Source organism: Dendrobates tinctorius, unplaced genomic scaffold (genome assembly GCF_039654945.1).
Source record: "Dendrobates tinctorius isolate UK_male_01 unplaced genomic scaffold, ASM3965494v1 ptg000058l, whole genome shotgun sequence".
Taxonomy (NCBI): domain Eukaryota; kingdom Metazoa; phylum Chordata; class Amphibia; order Anura; family Dendrobatidae; genus Dendrobates; species Dendrobates tinctorius.
In genome coordinates, this window is record NW_027361726.1 from 21,533,513 (window position 1) to 21,551,437 (window position 17,925).

The window sequence follows — 17,925 nt, forward strand, 5'->3', positions numbered from 1 at the left end:
ATATTGTGTTCAGTTTTGGGCGCCACATTTTAAAAAAGACATCAACAAACTGGAGCAAGTTCAGAAAAGAGCGACCAGAATGGTGACCAGTCTGCAAACCCTGTCTTATGAGGAAAGGTTGCAGGATTTGGGAATGTTTAGTTTGCAAAAGAGAAGACTGAGAGACTTAATAGCTGTCTACAAATATCTAAAGGGCTGTCACATTATAGAAGGATCAACTTTATTCTCATTTGCACAAGGAAAGACTAGAAGCAATGGGATGAAACTGAATGGGAGGAGACACAGATTAGATATTAGAAAAAACTTTTTGACAGTTAGAGTGATCAATGAGTGGAACAGGCTGCCACGAGAAGTGGTGAGTTCTCCTTCAATGGAAGTCTTCAAACAGAGGCTGGACAGACATCTGACTGGGATGATTTAGCGAATCCTGCTTTGAGCAGGGGGTTGGACCAGATGGCCCAGGAGGTCCCTTCCAACTCTACGATTCTATGATTATCATGTATCCCTGTATACAGGGAGCTCCCCCTAGTGGTAGCTCCAGACAGGATCTTATCATGTATCTCTGTATACAGGGAGCTCCCCCTAGTGGTGACAGCAGACAGGATCTTATCATGTATCTCTGCATACAGGGAGCTCCCCCTAGTGGTGACAGCAGACAGGATCTTATCATATATCTCTGTATAGAGGGAGCTCCCCCTAGTGGTGGCTCCAGACAGAATCTTATCATGTCTCTCTGGATACAAGGAGCTCCCCCTAGTGGTGATTGCAGACAGGATCTTATCATGTATCTCTATATATAGGGAGCTCCCCCTAGTGATGGCTGCAGATAGGATCTTATCATGTATCTCTGTATACATGGAGTTCGCCAGTGGTGGCTGCAGACAGAACCTTATCATGTATCTCTGTATAGAGGGAGCTCCCCCTAGTGGTGGCTGCAGACAGGATCTTATCACATATCTCTGGATACAGGGAGCTCCCCCTAGTGGTGACTGCAGACAGGATCTGATCAAGTATCTCTGCATACATGGAGCTCCCACTAGTAGTGGCTGCAGACAGGATCTTATCACATATCTCTGGATACAGGGAGCTCCCCCTAGTGGTGACTGCAGACAGGATCTGATCAAGTATCTCTGCATACATGGAGCTCCCACTAGTAGTGGCTGCAGACAGGATCTTATCACATATCTCTGGATACAGGGAGCTCCCCCTAGTGGTGACTGCAGACAGGATCTTATCATGTATCTCTGTATACAGGGAGCTCCTCCTAGTGGTGGCTACAGACAGGAATCTTATCACTTTATAGATCTGGTCAGAATCTGGCCCCTAAATAAAGAAATGTAGACGTAAAGGAAAAATCCAACATTTTATTTCCCTGTAAGATGTATATTTTGTTTGTACAGGACAAATCTTCGCCCCCCAGAGTGTAATCAAAAAGTAACAAGTTATTGCAATATGTTCATCTAACAAAAAGTTTTAGAAGTGACAGTAAAGAGCTGAGAACATTGGAAATACCGCAGGATGAGAACAGAAACCGCAGCCTCTCACACACACCGCTGCTGCCACCATGGAGCTGGTTAGCGCGCTTCTCCACTCTCCAAAAATAATGATGTTGTGGCAGCCATACCAGTTTACTACATGACAGTGATAGAACTACAGTGTTTAACCCCATGGTTGCCGCAGAAGATTGCTATGAATTGTTTCCAGCAGTCATGGAGTTAAGCCTGAAAACATAGAAGGTGCAATGGCAAAATTTATTTTTTGCAACTTTTTTCTTTTTTTTTTTAATTTTTTTCTTCTCTTTGTTTTCATCCCCTCCTCAGATCATGCAGCTTGTGGGCAACATTTTCCAGTTCTGCCTCGATGGCGGCCAAACTCTCCAGTTCTTGTTCCTGTGAAGAAACAATAGCACAAAAAAATAGAAATATTAGGGTATGTACACACGGAGCATGTATGCTGCAGATTTACTGTAGCTGTATTGTGTATAATCACCAGTATGATGATGAGGAAGGCAGGGCCTCTAGAATTGATAACCTATTCTGAACATAGGCCATCAATATCAGGTCCAACAGCTGATTGCTCCATGATCAGATAAGTTGGCATGGGTCTGATGACCGATTTTCTGGCCAGGGCCGCCATCAGGGCACTACTGCCCTTGCTACTGTATGGGGCCCCATGTGTTTTTAATGCATCCAGCAGCCAGAAATCGGTGCTGTACCTTTAAGCTAGAGCAGGCGAGTGCATCATGGTCAGGACGCCGGTCATGTGACACGCTGCGTGCTCTTCTTCATTATGGAGCAGAGCAGCATGCCATGTTTGTGGGAGACACTGAAGTCTGTGTCAGGCAGGCAGAGGAGGTGGGCAGTGCGTGAGGACTGTGGAGGAGAGGGGGAAGGAAGCTGCTGAGCGAGGAGATGGGAGGCTGCCGAGGCGAGCGAGGAGATGGGAGGCTGCCGAGGCGAGCGAGGAGATGGGAGGCTGCCGAGGCGAGCGAGGAGATGGGAGGCTGCCAAGGGGAGTGAGGAGAGGGGAGGCTGCATCCGGCAGGGTGAGGCTACTGAGAAGACGCTACTGATGTGAGTCTGGTTGGGGTTGCTGATGGAATTCTGCATTTGGCACGGGGAGGTTAGTGAGGGGATACTGCATCCAGCAGGGAGAGGCTGCTTACGGTAGTGAGGAGAGGCTGCTGAGGAGAGTCTGCATCCTGTGTCCGACAGGGTGAGGCAGTGGTGGCGAGGACGACACAGGGCTAGTCAACAAGGAGCGACAGCGCCAATTGCATTTTAAAATGGTGCCAACCTCTGCAGACAGGTAGGAACAAGAGTAGTTGACAAATAGGTGATCCTCTTTACACTTGACTACTTGATTTTTTTTTTTTATTATATCACTTTTTTGAGTTCTCATGTTTAGGAGTGTATTTACAGTATATTGTAGAATTTATAGGTTTCTAATGTATATCAATAGAGATTTTTTGGTAGTGTATAATCAGTGAATATACAGTGTATGCAACAACATACACTGTTTACATTTATTAACCCCTTAACACCCAATGATGTGCAGTGTCCGTCATTGGATGCCTCCCCCTGTTTGGTGCGGGCTTCGGCGATGAGCCCGCACCTTTTCTGACATGACAGCTGATCTGATCAGCTGTCAAGTGCACCTAACACGCGGGTGGAATAGCAATCCACCCAAAGCTGTTAACATGTTAAATGCCGCTGTCAATGTCTGAAAGCGGCACTCAACATGCACGTGTCGCAAACTACGCTATCAGCACTCATGTCACATGACTGTGGGTCACCGATTGGTTGGCATGACAACCTGGGGTCTGCAGCAGACCCCTGTAGTTGTCATTGCTGCTCTGATGTGAGCATCACCCACGGCCGCCATTAGGGCATTTTATTTAAAATTCGATTTTCCCGCGAAATGGAATTCTGGAATTCTCATGGTAACTTCCGCGAGAGTTCCGCTATGTGTGCACATAGCCTAAGACACAGGAGGGGGCAGGATGTGACAGTGAGACACAGGAGGGGGCAGAATGGCCACGGGGGCAGAATGTGACGGTAAGACACAGGAGGGGGCAGGGGCAGGATGTGACAGACACAGGAGGGGGCAGAATGGCCACAAGGGCAGAATGTGACAGTAAGACACAGGGAGGGGTAGAATGCGAGACACAGGGCATGATTGGAGACACAGGGGGCAGAATGGAGACACGGGGCATGATTGGAGACACTGGGGGCAGGATTGGAGACACTGGGGGCAGAAAGGAGACAGGGGGCATGATTGGAGACACGGGGCAGAATGGAGATTGATCACTGTATTGCCTATAGACAGACACTGTATACTAAGTACAGTTCTCCTGGGTATAATGGCACTTACGGTGATTGTATGGTTTTTTTTTTTATTACTGATCACTATTGTAGTATAGTGTAGTATTCAGTCACTATGTGGTAATATGTGGTCTGGTCATGGTGCGGTGGTATTTTTTGTCCCTTGTATGTGATATTATTTGGTCACTGTGGTGGTAATATGTGGTCTGGACATAGTGTAGCCGTATTTGTTCCTTGTATGTGGTATTATTGGTCATTTCAAAAATTGAAAAATAAATATACCTAAGTTGTATTGGATATTTTAACAAATATTTAATAGGTTACAGTAGAGTAGGGCCCGGCCAAAAGTGTCTACCCTGTTATGGTGGCGGCTTAAAAAAATCTTTTGGCCAAAACAAAAGCTGCTGGCTATACGTGTGATCTAGTGATGGGAATTGCTAATGTGTGATAGATGAGAAGTGGAGTTTTTCCAAGAGAGAGTGGTGGGACTGTGGATAGTTCAAGGGGTGGAGGCGGGGCTAGGGTGGAGCCTGGGCGGAGTCTCAAGGGGCCCTGAAAATTTTGCCAGTATGGGGCCCCGAAATTCCTTGTGGCAGCCCTGATTCTGGCACTAACCTCAGTCTTCCTGTTGGCGCTGCCCTCTTCCTCCCCCCTTTTTAGCATTGGAGCTTCAGTCTCTGCATTGTCCTCATGGGATCGCTGCCATTGTGTTTGGTCCTCAACCACCTGGCTCCTTGAATTATATTTAGGCTCTTTGGGTGGAATCTTCATTGACGTGTTGGGGTCATCCTCGCTTCGTCTGGCGGCACACTTCTTGGCTCGTAGCTCTTTGGCGAGCTCGTCCATCTTGTTCCATCTTTTAGAGTCTCCTAGATCTTTAGATGATGTGACTTCATCACTCCTGGGGTTCTCCTCTGCGCAGTCGGTTGTTTCTGCGTCTTGTGTGGTTTCCTTGCTGGCATCAGATTCAGATTTGGATTCTTCAGGAGTCCTCATGGAGTCTACAAGAAGGAAGATGCAAAACTCTGGAGTATAAACTGTCACATCCAAACCTGAACAACAGACTGAAGGTAAACAGCATGAAGTCATGTCTCGTGGGCTACGAAGGGTCCATAACCCAGCTTAAGTGTGAACAGTCTCCCCTGGAGCTGCAAATACATCCTATTCCTGCCTAAGGGTTGTAGACATCTGATCAATTTACGCTCTAGTTAATTTTGTTGCACTTTAGTAGAATTTCATGCACGATGTTGAAACGAACTAAACCGATTACGGCCTTAGTACTACTTTTAAACTACTTCTGTTCAACTTTTTTTTTTCCAGTTTGACAGGTTGGCCTTGGTTTTCATTATCCTGAGCTTTTCAGCTGATGCATTATTTCATTGCTAAAAATGTTGACGCATTTTGCTGCAATCATCTCCAGGACTTTAGTGGAATATTTTTTCCCTAGTCTCTCTCTCTACAGGTCAACATTAATTTTGGACTTTATTGGGGCACTGTGAAAAAATGTTGCAAAATTAATTGGATAAGACCAGTGTATAAAACACACAAAAGCCTTACTGAATTTGACATAAAAATAAGAATTGCTTCAAGATCCAAACAAATCTTAGAAATGATTTATAATATATATATATTAGTCTATAATAAAACCTGCCGGCTATATACACTGCTTAAAAAATAATGGGAACACTTAAACAACAGAATCTAACTCCAAGTAAATGATACTTCTGTGAAATCAAACTGTGAGCACAACCCTCATCTGTGGATGTCTGACCCTCAGACCATCCTCATGGAGTCGGTTTCTAACCATTTGTGCAGACACGTGCACATTTGTGGCCTGCTGGAGATCATTTTACAGGGCTGTGGCAGTGCTCCTCCTGTTCCTCTTGCACAAAGGCTGAGGTAGAGGTCCTGCTGCTGGGTTGTTGCCCTCTTACGCCCCCTCCACGTCTCCTGGTATACTGGCCTGTCTCCTGGTAGCGCCTCCAGGCTCTGGACACTACGTTGAAAGACACATCACACCACCTTGACACAGCTCGCATTGATGTGCCATCCTGGATGAGCTGAACTACCTGGGCCACTTGTGTGGGTTGTAGAGTCCGTTTCATGTTACCATGAGTGTGAAAGCACAACCAACATTCAAAAGTGACCAAAACATCAACCAGAAAGCATTGGTACTGAGATGTGGTCTGTGGTCCCCACCTGCAGAACCACTCCTTTATTGAGTGTGTCTTGATAATTGCCAATAATTTCCATCTGTTGTCTATTCCATTTGCACAACAGTATGTGAAATTGATTGTGAATCAGTGTTGCTTCCTAAATGGACAGTTTGATTTCACAGAAGTTTGATTTACTTGGAGTTAGATTCTGTTTAAGTGTTCCCTTTATTTTATTGAGCAGTGTATATAGCCTGCAGGTTTTATTATAGATTAATGAATAGGAAAAATAATTAAAAATGGTGTAATGCAATCATTGTTTGATTTGCTCAGGACTGAACCCCGTCCCTCCCACTCAGCCAGGATCTTTATTATATACAGATCTATTACATAATGAACAGAGGAGGATGAGGGTTTCCAGTCTGTACTCACTGTCTTCTCGTTGGGTCTCATCCTCCTCATCGTTAGTCTCATTACTGTCTTGCTTGTGAGGATCCTCCTTCTCATCGGCCTCTTGATCCTTCGTGGTCACGGTCTCCTCCTCAGGCGTGCGCCCCTCGCTGGCGTTCTCTTGGTTGTCTTTGGGGAGCTCCATCTCATTGATCTCGTCTGTGATGCGGTTATCCATCTCTTCATCCTCTGAGGTCTCTTCCCTCTTACTGATCTCATTGCTCTGTAGCTCTTCGGCACTGTCATCTTCCTCTAGACGCTCGGAGCTTCTTTTGCGCTCTTCTTCCTCGGATTGTCTCTTCTCTTCTCTTACTGGATAGTTTTCTAGAAGAGCAGGAATTTGAGACTTTGCTGCATCATTAGAGGAGATAAAAATTGGATTAAAAAAAATTTTTTGGGGGGGAACCTGCTGCCTTTACAGTATTTTACGCTGCAATAAAGAATCCATTACTAGGCTTATTGCATTTCTCCCTTTTTTTTCCTGGCTACTTTTTTTGTTTTTTGTTTACGCTTAATTCTTATAGAAAATAGATTTTAAAGGTCTGCCTATTTTTTTTCCATGCAAAATAATTTATTCTGATTTTGCTAAATATTTACCATTCAGAAGAAATTGGCCTCAAACTCAATTTTATTTTGTGATGTTTTATACTTTTTTATCAGTTATTGCCTTCTTTTTTTTTTTTTTTCCCCTTCCCTGCTCTCTTCACATCCAAAACAGACTCAGAATTTCACTCATTGTTCTTGGAAGCAGAGCGGTTTTGTCTGCCATACGTCAAGACTCCTTAGGTGTGACGGTCATCGTCATCTGCTCTACGACTACAGTGACACTTTATTTTCTGCCAAAAACTAACTGTATCTTGAACTTATTGTAGAAGTCAATTAGCACAGAGGTACCACAGCGTGTGGGCTGAAGCCACTGGATGCTGGGGTTCTGTGTGCTACAGAGGGCTCTGGATATAGAATCAGCCCCTCTCCCACCCTCCACCTGTGGGATGATGGATTCCATTGCTGATTTCTGAGAATATATTGGACATTATGGGTACAATCTAAGTGGTTGATCTAACCCTCTGCTTATAATGTGGTGTGAGGGGCATGGTATCTTATAATCGCAGGATTCTGGACTGCGGAAAACCTCAAGGCTGTGAAAGAGGAAGTCAGAGTCACTGCGACACTCACCGGATGGCAGGGGCTTATTACTCTGCTTCTCAAGGATGCTGGATAGCTCCTCCACAAAACCACCATTCTTTTTCTGCTTCTTGAGTCTCTCCATCGCTCCTAAGGAGGTGACATTTAAATGGAAAATTTTGTGATTTAAAACCAGACAGCCTCTACAGAAAGGGTTACATTAACTATCAGATTACCCTTAAGAACTGACTGTAGTTAGGGCTGAATGTTGGAAACACACTGCACCTTGGAAAGAGAGTTTGTGGAAAGAGCCTGTCAGTAAAAGGGCAGTGCTGACAACCTCGCATGTTATACGGGCTGGTTGTCAGCAGAAACGGATGATGAGCTGGGGCTGTAGTATAGGGTGTGTGGCTCATGTCTGATCACGCAGCCCTCACTACTGGTGTAAGTAATGATGAGCGTTGTATTCCTCAGGGAGTAGTTACATCTGGGGATGAGCTGACGAAGCCTTTTCCTGCTTTCAGCTGATGATCCTATTAATATCATCTCTATGGCGAGTGCCCTTGTGTCTGTCAGCCACTGGGATTACAGGAACATGAGTGGAGAACACCGGGAGCAGCGCAGACCCCGAGATTACATCATAGATGTGGCACAAGGGTTAGCGTGGCATTGTGAACACGTCTGGCCATTATCTCCTTTGCTACCCATCCGGTGAATATTGGTTACAGCAACCCAATACAATAACTTACTTTTTTTTCTGACACATAACGTAGTATTTTTATGATCTCCTCTTGTTGTCAGTTAAATAAAACAGTGTTTCTACCATGCAGCCTGTATCCGCAAAAGCAAGAACCCCTTCCATCTGCTTTGGTTAGACTGATATTAGAAATCTCCACCTTTACGGACCGCGAGCAGAGATCTTCACTAGTCTCCTCACCTTGAGCCGCGAGTTCCTGGAGCTCCTTGAGCAGGTTCTGGTGGCGCAGGATGGAAATGATCCTTTCATCTAGAATTAATCACATGTGGAAACTGAGGTTCTGGAAGACCATTTATGTTTGCAAAAACTCTCCACGAGCAGAATATTGGACACCACTATGACGTGGGCTACATACACTATAGACATGACATGTAGTATATTATATGCTGGGAGGGGGCACAATGTGTGGAACCTTCGGACTGGATTGTGTGCTGGGAAGGGGGGGGCCTGAGCAGACCTGACAAATTCATTACAATTTAACCCACAAAATGCAGTAAATTACAACAGGGATGTGCCACAGCAGAGTATATTTCTGATGGTTAAAGATAATCGTCCTCAAAACTGATGTGCAAAACACCTCTTTTGATTAATCTGGGATCTTCAGATTAGAGATGCTGATTAGGATGTTCATCACATCCTTGGTTTGGCCAATCAGCTCCGTGCCCTGCCTTCTTCACTAGTGATTGACAGATCTGTGTGCAATGGAAGCTCCTGCAAGCCGGTGTTGTCATAGGGAGGCAAGGTGTGCAGCATCAGTGAGTGGAGCAGTGCACAGAGCCATAGCCACACCCAGTATGCACCCAATTAGCATATATAAAAAATATTATCGGACATTAGCGTTCTGATCGCTGCCCCCGTTCTGCAGAACCCAAAGGTGTTATTTATATAGGAGCAACATCTCCTACCAGGCTGTGTGTTTAGCTTTTGCTATCAGTGTGGGGTGACTGCTAAAAAGATGTCCAAAGACTCCCTTTAATTTTTAACATAAATCCATGTATTTTGGGCTAAAAAGCATTTTTGGAATTGTGATGCCTTACACATTTTACTCAGTTTTCTCAGCTAATTTATGGCCACAGACTAAATTAAAGTTGAATGTGCAGAAAATAAATAAAAACATATAATCTTACCTGCTAGACATCAGAATGCGCTCGCTGACTGATTCTCAGTTGACCACACACGCCCATCAGCCTTCTCCAATGGTGAAACGCCTTAAATATGACTATTGGAGGAGACTGATGGGCGGGTCTGGTCACATGACTCTCCACCACTGAAGTGCTGGTCAGGGTGTGAACAAAGCATCACTGAGAACCAGTCAGTGAGCGCGATTTGACATCTTACATGTAAGTTTATATACAGTTAGGTCCATATATATTTGGACAGAGACAACATTTTTCTAATTTTGGTTCTAGACATTACCACAATGAATTTTAAACAAAACAATTCAGATGCAGTTGAAGTTCAGACTTTCAGCTTTCATTTGAGGGTATCCACATTAAAATTGGATGAAGGGTTTAGGAGTTTCAGCTCCTTATCATGTTTCAAAGACACGGACAGCATACGGATGGTACACACGGACATACGGATAGCACACGGATGTCACACGGATGGCATATGCATGGACACGGATGACTCCGGTACCAGTTTTTCCGGTACCGGAATTATCTGGACGTGTGAAACTGCTCTTAATCCGTGGCCATAAATCGGCTGCGAGGAAAACGGCAAAATGTGTAATGGATCTCCTTTCCAAAAATGTTATAGTCCACAATAGATGCAACTGTGGTAAAGGCGTTAGCTACTTTTGGGACATAATAACTTTTGTTTAAATCCCTGCAGTGACCAGACTCACCTCCTCGAAGGGTCTCCAGGCAGTCCTCACTGGTGGGAACTGGGTTGGGTTTGGATAGTGTGTCAGAAATCACTTCCACGATGCATTTCATCACCTAGAAGGAGGCAAAAAGAATGAGCAGCGCCACAACCAGTGGGGAGGGGTGTAATAGTCACTGCAAGCAGCGCCACAACCAGTGGGGAGGGGTGTAATAGTCACTGCAAGCAGCGCCACAACCAGTGGGGAGGGGTGTAATAGTCACTGCAAGCAGCACCACAACCAGTGGGGAGGGGTGTAATAGTCACTGCAAGCAGCGCCACAACCAGTGGGGAGGGGTGTAAGGGTGTGTGCACACGCTGCGGATTTTGCAAAATCCGTAGGTCAAAAGACCTGCAGTTTATCTGCGGATTGGCCTGCGGTTTTGCCCTGCGGTTTATCATATCTACAATGGAGGAGATAGTAAACCGCAGCGGAATCCGCAGAAAGAATTGACATGTCATTTCTTTCTGCGGATTGAAAACCGCAGCAAATCAGCGGTTTTCAATTCCCATAGGCTATAAAGGTACTGTACAACGCAGCTAATTCTGCTGCGGATCCACAGGACCAAAACCGCTGCGGATCCACAGCGTGTGCACACACCCTAATAGTCACTGCAAGCAGCGGACGACAGGTAAACTGCTGAGGGTCTCTTGCAATGTATCCAATTTCCACAATCTGCTGCTGTACACACAAAGCAGCAGGAATCTTTATCCTGTCCAGATGGTTGGATACAACAGTTGTGTTCAGGCTGATAATTCTCACATTGTAGCACAATTTCTTCCGTGTTTTTGGATGAGAACAGAAAGCTCTGTCAGGAAATGCCCATGATGAAAGTCAAGGATGGAAGCATCTACTAGAAAACTGCAGAACTTTCTTCTATCAGACAGATTGTGTTGCTCTGATTGGGGGAGTGCAGGTTAGGGTCCAGTTCCAGCAGAACTTGTCACAGGCATGATATTGTGTCACTTGTAGTTCTACATGATCTAACCCTCACTGCGGCCTCTTCCTCCTTACTTGTCCTTAATTACTGTTATGAAACCTCCGCTAAGAATAGTGTCGGTAAATAATTCATCAGCGCGGACAATGAATGATTTAAAGGGAAACCTAAATCTTTCACACTGCACGGTAAGAAAACAAACCTTTCAATAAAGCTGACAGCTTGAGATAAGAACAGGTTTCCCACCAGTCACTGACACACGTCAGTCTTATAGGAAACAGTCAGCAAGCTTGTGGATAGACTGGCTGAGCTTCTGTAATGCTGGAGGCGGTTTGTTTTTTCTAAATGGGAACAGAGCCAGAATACTAATCAGTAGAACAAGAGCTGTGCAGACAAGAGATTTCAGCCCTGAAGCTGCGAAATTGTGAACGCTGCACTAGATTAGAATATAAGACATGCTGTAATTTGGAAGCAGTGTCTCCCTCCACTCTTTTCCTCTTGCTCATCTGTTTGTTCCTATCCTCAGCTGCAGATGTCTGCTCTCTACCATTGACAGCCATCTTTGTCCCCATGGTGCTGAATTATTGTAACCAATATATACAAAAGCCTACCGTCCACTGCTTTCTGTTATCAGTCATTTTAGGCTGGGCACCGTAATGCTCTCCAGTGGATGAGTGACAAGTACAGAACCCCCCCCCACCATGACCTTTCGTGCAGATCATATCTCCAGTACTGCGAGCCTTCAGAGCAACAGCTTATGGACCACAATGATAATCTCCAAAAAGGCCTCCAACTTTCTTGGGTCTTTCCTAGTATTGGTCTCTTTATATAGGTCAAAGGAATCTATAGATCCCTACTAGGTGAAGGCCCACATGGTCCTGCATCCACTACAGTGACAGATGTGAGACGCTCCTGTTATAATGGCGCACAAGCGTAATATGATGCACATTGTAGAGTTAGCAGCTGGCTAATGTCCTCTCCCCAGCAGTCGACTCTTCCCTGGCCATAGCTCCTGTGTATGGATCATGTCGTATTGTGGAACCTGTGATCTGTGTGTAATGTGAAATGCACAATGCGATCTGTGCTCCCAGGCCTAATCCTGCCAGTTATATGATTAGCCAGGAGCTAAACCTGGTTCTGAGGCAGAAGAGATCTGAGCTGCGGCCTCCAGTGGAATCAGTGCTTAATCTCAGCCATTTAGCAACAGATTGTTCCAGAACCTGCAGCCATCGCAGTGACATCCCGTCCCCAATATTCTCACATCCTAGCTAATCTGCTCCAGAGGACACAGGAGCCCATCCGCTAACCTGACACTATATGACATGACAGATCTGCATGGATATTACACTATATAGGACGACATCACGCTGCTCTACAAGCAGATCATACATGCTCTGCACGACATTACGCTGCTCTCTATATGCAGATCATCATGCTCTGCATGACGACATTACGCTGCTCTCTACATGCAGATCATCATGCTCTGCATGACGACATCACGCTGCTCTCTACAAGCAGATCATACATGCTCTGCATGACGACATCACGCTGCTCTCTACAAGCAGATCATACATGCTCTGCATGACGACATCACGCTGCTCTCTACAAGCAGATCATACATGCTCTGCACGACATTACGCTGCTCTCTACATGCAGATCATCATGCTCTGCATGACGACATCACGCTGCTCTCTACAAGCAGATCATACATGCTCTGCATGACGACATCACGCTGCTCTCTACAAGCAGATCATACATGCTCTGCACGACATTACGCTGCTCTCTACAAGCAGATCATACATGCTCTGCACGACATTACGCTGCTCTCTACAAGCATATCATACATGCTCTGCACGACATTACGCTGCTCTCTACAAGCGGATCATACATGCTCTGCACGACATTACGCTGCTCTCTACAAGCAGATCATACATGCTCTGTATGACGACATCACGCTGCTCTCTACAAGCAGATCATACATGCTCTGCACGACATTACGCTGCTCTCTACATGCAGATCATACATGCTCTGCATGACAACATTACACTGCTCTCTACAAGCAGATCATACATGCTCTGCATGACGACATCACGCTGCTCTCTACAAGCAGATCATACATGCTCTGCACGACATTACGCTGCTCTCTACAAGCAGATCATACATGCTCTGCACGACATTACGCTGCCCTCTACAAGCAGATCATACATGCTCTGCAGGACGACATCACGCTGCTCTCTACAAGCAGATCATACATGTTCTGCACAACATCACGCTGCTCTCTACAAGCAGATCATACATGCTCTGCATGACGACATCACACTGCTCTCTACAAGCAGTTCATACATGCTCTGCACGACATTACGCTGCTCTCTACAAGCAGATCATACATGCTCTGCATGATGACATCACGCTGCTCTCTACAAGCAGATCATACATGCTCTGCACGACATTACGCTGCTCTCTACAAGCAGATCATACATGCTCTGCATAACGACATCACGCTGCTCTCTACAAGCAGATCATACATGCTCTGCACGACATTACGCTGCTCTCTACAAGCAGATCATACTTGCTCTGCATGACGACATCACGCGGCTCTCTACAAGCAGATCATACATGCTCTGCAGGATGACATCACGCTGCTCTCTAGAAGCAGATCATACATGCTCTGCACGACATTACGCTGCTCTCTACAAGCAGATCATACATGCTCTGCAGGATGACATCACGCTGCTCTCTAGAAGCAGATCATACATGCTCTGCACGACATTAGGCTGCTCTCTACAAGCAGATCATACATGCTCTGCAGGACATTACGCTGCTCTCTACAAGCAGATCATACATGTTCTGCATGACGACATCACGCTGCTCTTTACAAGCAGATCATACATGTTCTGCACAACATCACGCTGCTCTCTACAATCATACATGCTCTGCACGACGACATTACGCTGCTCTCTACAATAACATTGTCCATAGCAATTTAGGACATTACACAATGCTGAACTTTGTCCTTACATTATATATACAGAACACAGGGCACCCTGAACCCCTAATTCATTTACAGTCGGCACCAAATCTTTTGGGACTGATACATTTTTTTTTTCACATTGCCTCTTCAGTGGTTTTTTCTCTTAGTTGACTGTTTCTAAGGTTACTGACTGACAATTCTAAACATTCCATAACTTTTTACATTTTATTGACAAATCCCTTAGGTGTCTATAAAGCCTCAATATTTCCAGCACTGCCCCTTATTTTCCTGACTTCTGCCCCTTATTCCCCAGACTCAGGCCCCTTATTCTCCAGATTTCTGCCCCTTATTCCCCAGACTCAGGCCCCTTATTCTCCAGATTTCTGCCCCTTATTCCCCAGACTCAGGCCCCTTATTCTCCAGATTTCTGCCCCTTATTCCCCAGACTCCGGCCCCTTACTCCCCAGACTCCGGCCCCTTACTCCCCAGACTCCGGCCCCTTACTCCCCAGACTCCGGCCCCTTATTCCCCAGACTTCTGCTATTTGCCCCAGCAGCTGGATATCGGTTTCTAGGCTGATCCTGACTGATGGCCACCTGTTCTTCTCTCATCAGAGCTTGGAGTTATTACAGGTTCTGTGTTTTGTCTCTTTTTGATGACTGACTTCAGGTTGTCACTGAGACTGAGATTTGGGGTGTTTCCTGACCATGGGCCCAAAATGTCAAATTTTTGTATCACTTTTGACACAGTCTCCATTGTCCTGCTCATCACCACATTGTCCTGGATGATGGGAGAAGTTGCTCTTGGAGGAGTTGTAGATCCCATTCTTTGTTCAGTGATCTTAAGACAAAATTGTGAGTGAGCCCCCTCCATGGATGAAAAGCCCCCACGAGTGGTATCAGCAGGCTTTTCTGTCGGAAGACACACAACACATGGAAGCGTCGCCTTCTTTTCTCCAGACACTCATTCTAGATGTCCCAAACCCCAAAAATTGTGATCTTATAAGATAAGAACAGGCAGCCATCAGTCAGGATCTACCTAGAAGCTGCTATCCAGCTGCCGGGATAAGAGCAGAAGTCTGGGGAATAAGGGGCAGTACTGGGAATATTGAAGCTTTACAGAAACTTCATGGATTTGTCAATAAAAGTGTAAAAACTTACAAAATGTTTAATTGTATGTCAGTAACCAAAGAAACATCCGACTAAAGCAGTAAAAAACAGTGAGGCTGCAAAATGTGAAAACCAAAAATTGGGTCAGTCTGAAAAATTTTGGCAACAACTCCCATTGTGTCAGTAGGACTTCTAAAGCCTCCAGATGCACGCTCACCAATAAACTAGAGCTTATTCGGTCTGGGTTCACCTGGCCTGCAGTGTCTTGAATGTCACAGATTATAGAGCCAGGTGATAGATTGAAATAATTTTCCAACAGTGTGTAACTTAAATATTTCAAGCTCTCTCCTTGCCGTCTATGCATAGAACCATTCTCAGGAAATCAAGTAATTCCCAATACTTGTCTCGGCTGAGGATTGGTTGTAACATGTTACAAACTCTCACCTGGGAGCAGGGTTGGGGCAGGACGGCCTGTCCACTTCTCCACTATAGTAATAGTCTTTTTCACTGACAGCATACAGATTATGAAAATGGAGAAGTCTTTAAAAAATTCAGTTTCCTTGGTTTTTAGGAATTAAGTTGTGTATTATTGGTAAGAATAAAATGCAGGTTTCTTAAAGAAAAAATCTCCTAAAACTTTTCCATCTGCAACAGTGAAAAAAAATCACATTGTGGGCTGGATAATGATGGGGAAAAGTTGGAAGACTTTTCTCCTTGCAGTCACCTCACCTTCCCCCCTGATCATGAGACTACAAGTCATTGTCCAGCGCAGGAAGCGGATACATTATATCCCCTGTGACCTTACAGCTACTAAGGAGAACATGCACCTGCCCCTCCATAGGATTCATGGCCAGAGGGACGCCTTACCTTAGTGTCATCTTCAGTGTCCCGGCCGGATGCAGGAAAGGAGATTACTGCAAAAAAAACCAACAAAAAACAAAATAAAAAAACAACAAACTATGGCACTGAAAAATAATAATGGAAGCAAAACAAAAAAGTGTAAGGAGGGCAAGTTCCATGGCAAATAACCAGATTCTCCGCTACCTTTCTACTGATATCATTGTATTCACAGGACACCGCCACATTTCTCTGGTGGTGGGAGGATAAGAGAAGAGTGAGTCTTAGGCATGAACACTATAGCAGCTACAATGGTTGGAGATGACAACATCAGCAAATAATCCTGGTGATGTGATCTGAGCTGTAGTCAGACTGTTTCACAATCGGGGGGGGTAGAAATTCAGTACATTACCCCTGTCTATTACCCAAAATCCCTGGCTGAGTTGGGGACTTAACTCCCAGCACCCAATGGTGCCCTAAGGTATACCTCTAGGCCTGCAAGTATCTTCCTACAAGACGACTGAAGATGCCAGGCCCCTTGTGACCACAAGCAATGGTTCCAAACCACAGGGAAATGTAACCAAGAGCACTGTATTGTATCAGATTCCACAGTCCAGGGAAAAACAACATATTACATGTAACACACAGGGAGGCAGAAGAAGAAAGAACAAGATAGAAAGGTCGAGAAGAGAAAGGTAAAACACAGGCAGGATGAGAAGCATTGAAGCTGGGCGGATGGTGCAGTGACCAGTGCAGTTTAAGGGGTTTGCAGGAGAATCTTTGCCCGCAGCCAAACAAACAGCCCAATCCTACTAATCAGCGTCTACACCGGGCCATCTCAAGGAGGTTTCTAAACGTCTCCTGTCTTTGATCCCAAATCTGTCTTACTCATATGTAGGTTAAGCATCAAGGATGGGGGTTAGGGGCATATCGCCCTAGATGTATACACTTCTGTCTTATCTGAAACCATGTACCTCCTCTGATGAATAGTCGCGGTCCTTGGTGTTGATCCAAGCTTGCCCTATAGACCTCATGTGCTTGATACTAAACCTGCTACAGTATATAGGACACTGCTGTCCTAGGTGCTGACCCTGCATTGCTTATAGGGTTTTGTTGTCCTTGGTGCTGAAAGGACAGACACTGCAGAACAATCCGTCAGCAGATCCCCCCCTCCATTACCCCTCTTACCTTGCACTGCACACAGGATTATAGATAACACCCCAGTATACAGCATTGTCAACTGGGGAGGGCAAGGCGAAGTCAGGAGTGATGATGGGTTTTATAGCCTTGTGTTTCACAGCCCTGGTCCTGGATAGAAATAAAATGGATAAATTGCAGATAGGAAGCAGCTGCCACAATGAGAGGAGACTGCAGATTAGCGGCTGCAAGTACGGGTTTAATGAGATTAGTGCTACCTGCCTGCCTGGCTTTCTCCAGATACTGAGCACTGCAGCAGAGTCTACTCTATATATGCCAGACCCAGTGGAAGTGACGTCACAGCATCCTCCCCCACCCTACCTGGTGCTGAGGATGGAGGGGGTCAGCTGCATACTGGGGGAGGGGGTTTGTTATCGCATCCTTATTCTGTATAGATTGCATGGAGCCGTCAGAGAGGGAATTAATTATAAGCAAAGCTCCAGTGAACACTAAACGTTTGTATCATGTAAGCGCTCAGCTCTTAAGATGATTAAAAAGTCTAAGGAAGCATTCTCCGAGAACAGACTGCTAAATCCCGGCTTTCATCTGAAGCTTGGAAAAAGGAAAGACCAAATTGAATTGTGCCTGAGCGCAGAAGATACCTGATCCTCGCCCCTTCACCTTCACGTGGATTTTCAATGGAGGCCAAGCATGGAGTGCTGCAAAATCAGATGGCACTGAGGGCTGACGAGAGCAGCTGA

At 45.4% G+C, this 17,925-nt stretch overlaps 1 protein-coding gene across 2 annotated transcripts; it reads right to left on the reverse strand.

Annotated features, from left to right (window-relative positions):
- Positions 1-1,344: 1,344 nt before the first annotated feature.
- Positions 1,345-17,552, reverse strand: CHGA (chromogranin A). Of its 2 annotated transcripts, none has more exons than XM_073578125.1 (9): positions 17,443-17,552; positions 17,216-17,335; positions 16,058-16,104; positions 10,156-10,249; positions 8,490-8,558; positions 7,604-7,702; positions 6,410-6,751; positions 4,440-4,825; positions 1,345-1,889 (listed from the first exon to the last, which is right to left on the reverse strand). In XM_073578125.1, exons 2-9 carry the CDS (start codon positions 17,259-17,261, stop codon positions 1,806-1,808), a joined length of 1,167 nt encoding a protein of 388 aa, XP_073434226.1. In that variant the 5' UTR covers positions 17,262-17,335; positions 17,443-17,552; the 3' UTR covers positions 1,345-1,805. The 2 variants fall into 2 exon arrangements, with proteins under 2 accessions (XP_073434226.1, XP_073434225.1); XM_073578124.1 differs by having other exon boundaries at positions 6,410-6,778.
- Positions 17,553-17,925: the final 373 nt, after the last annotated feature.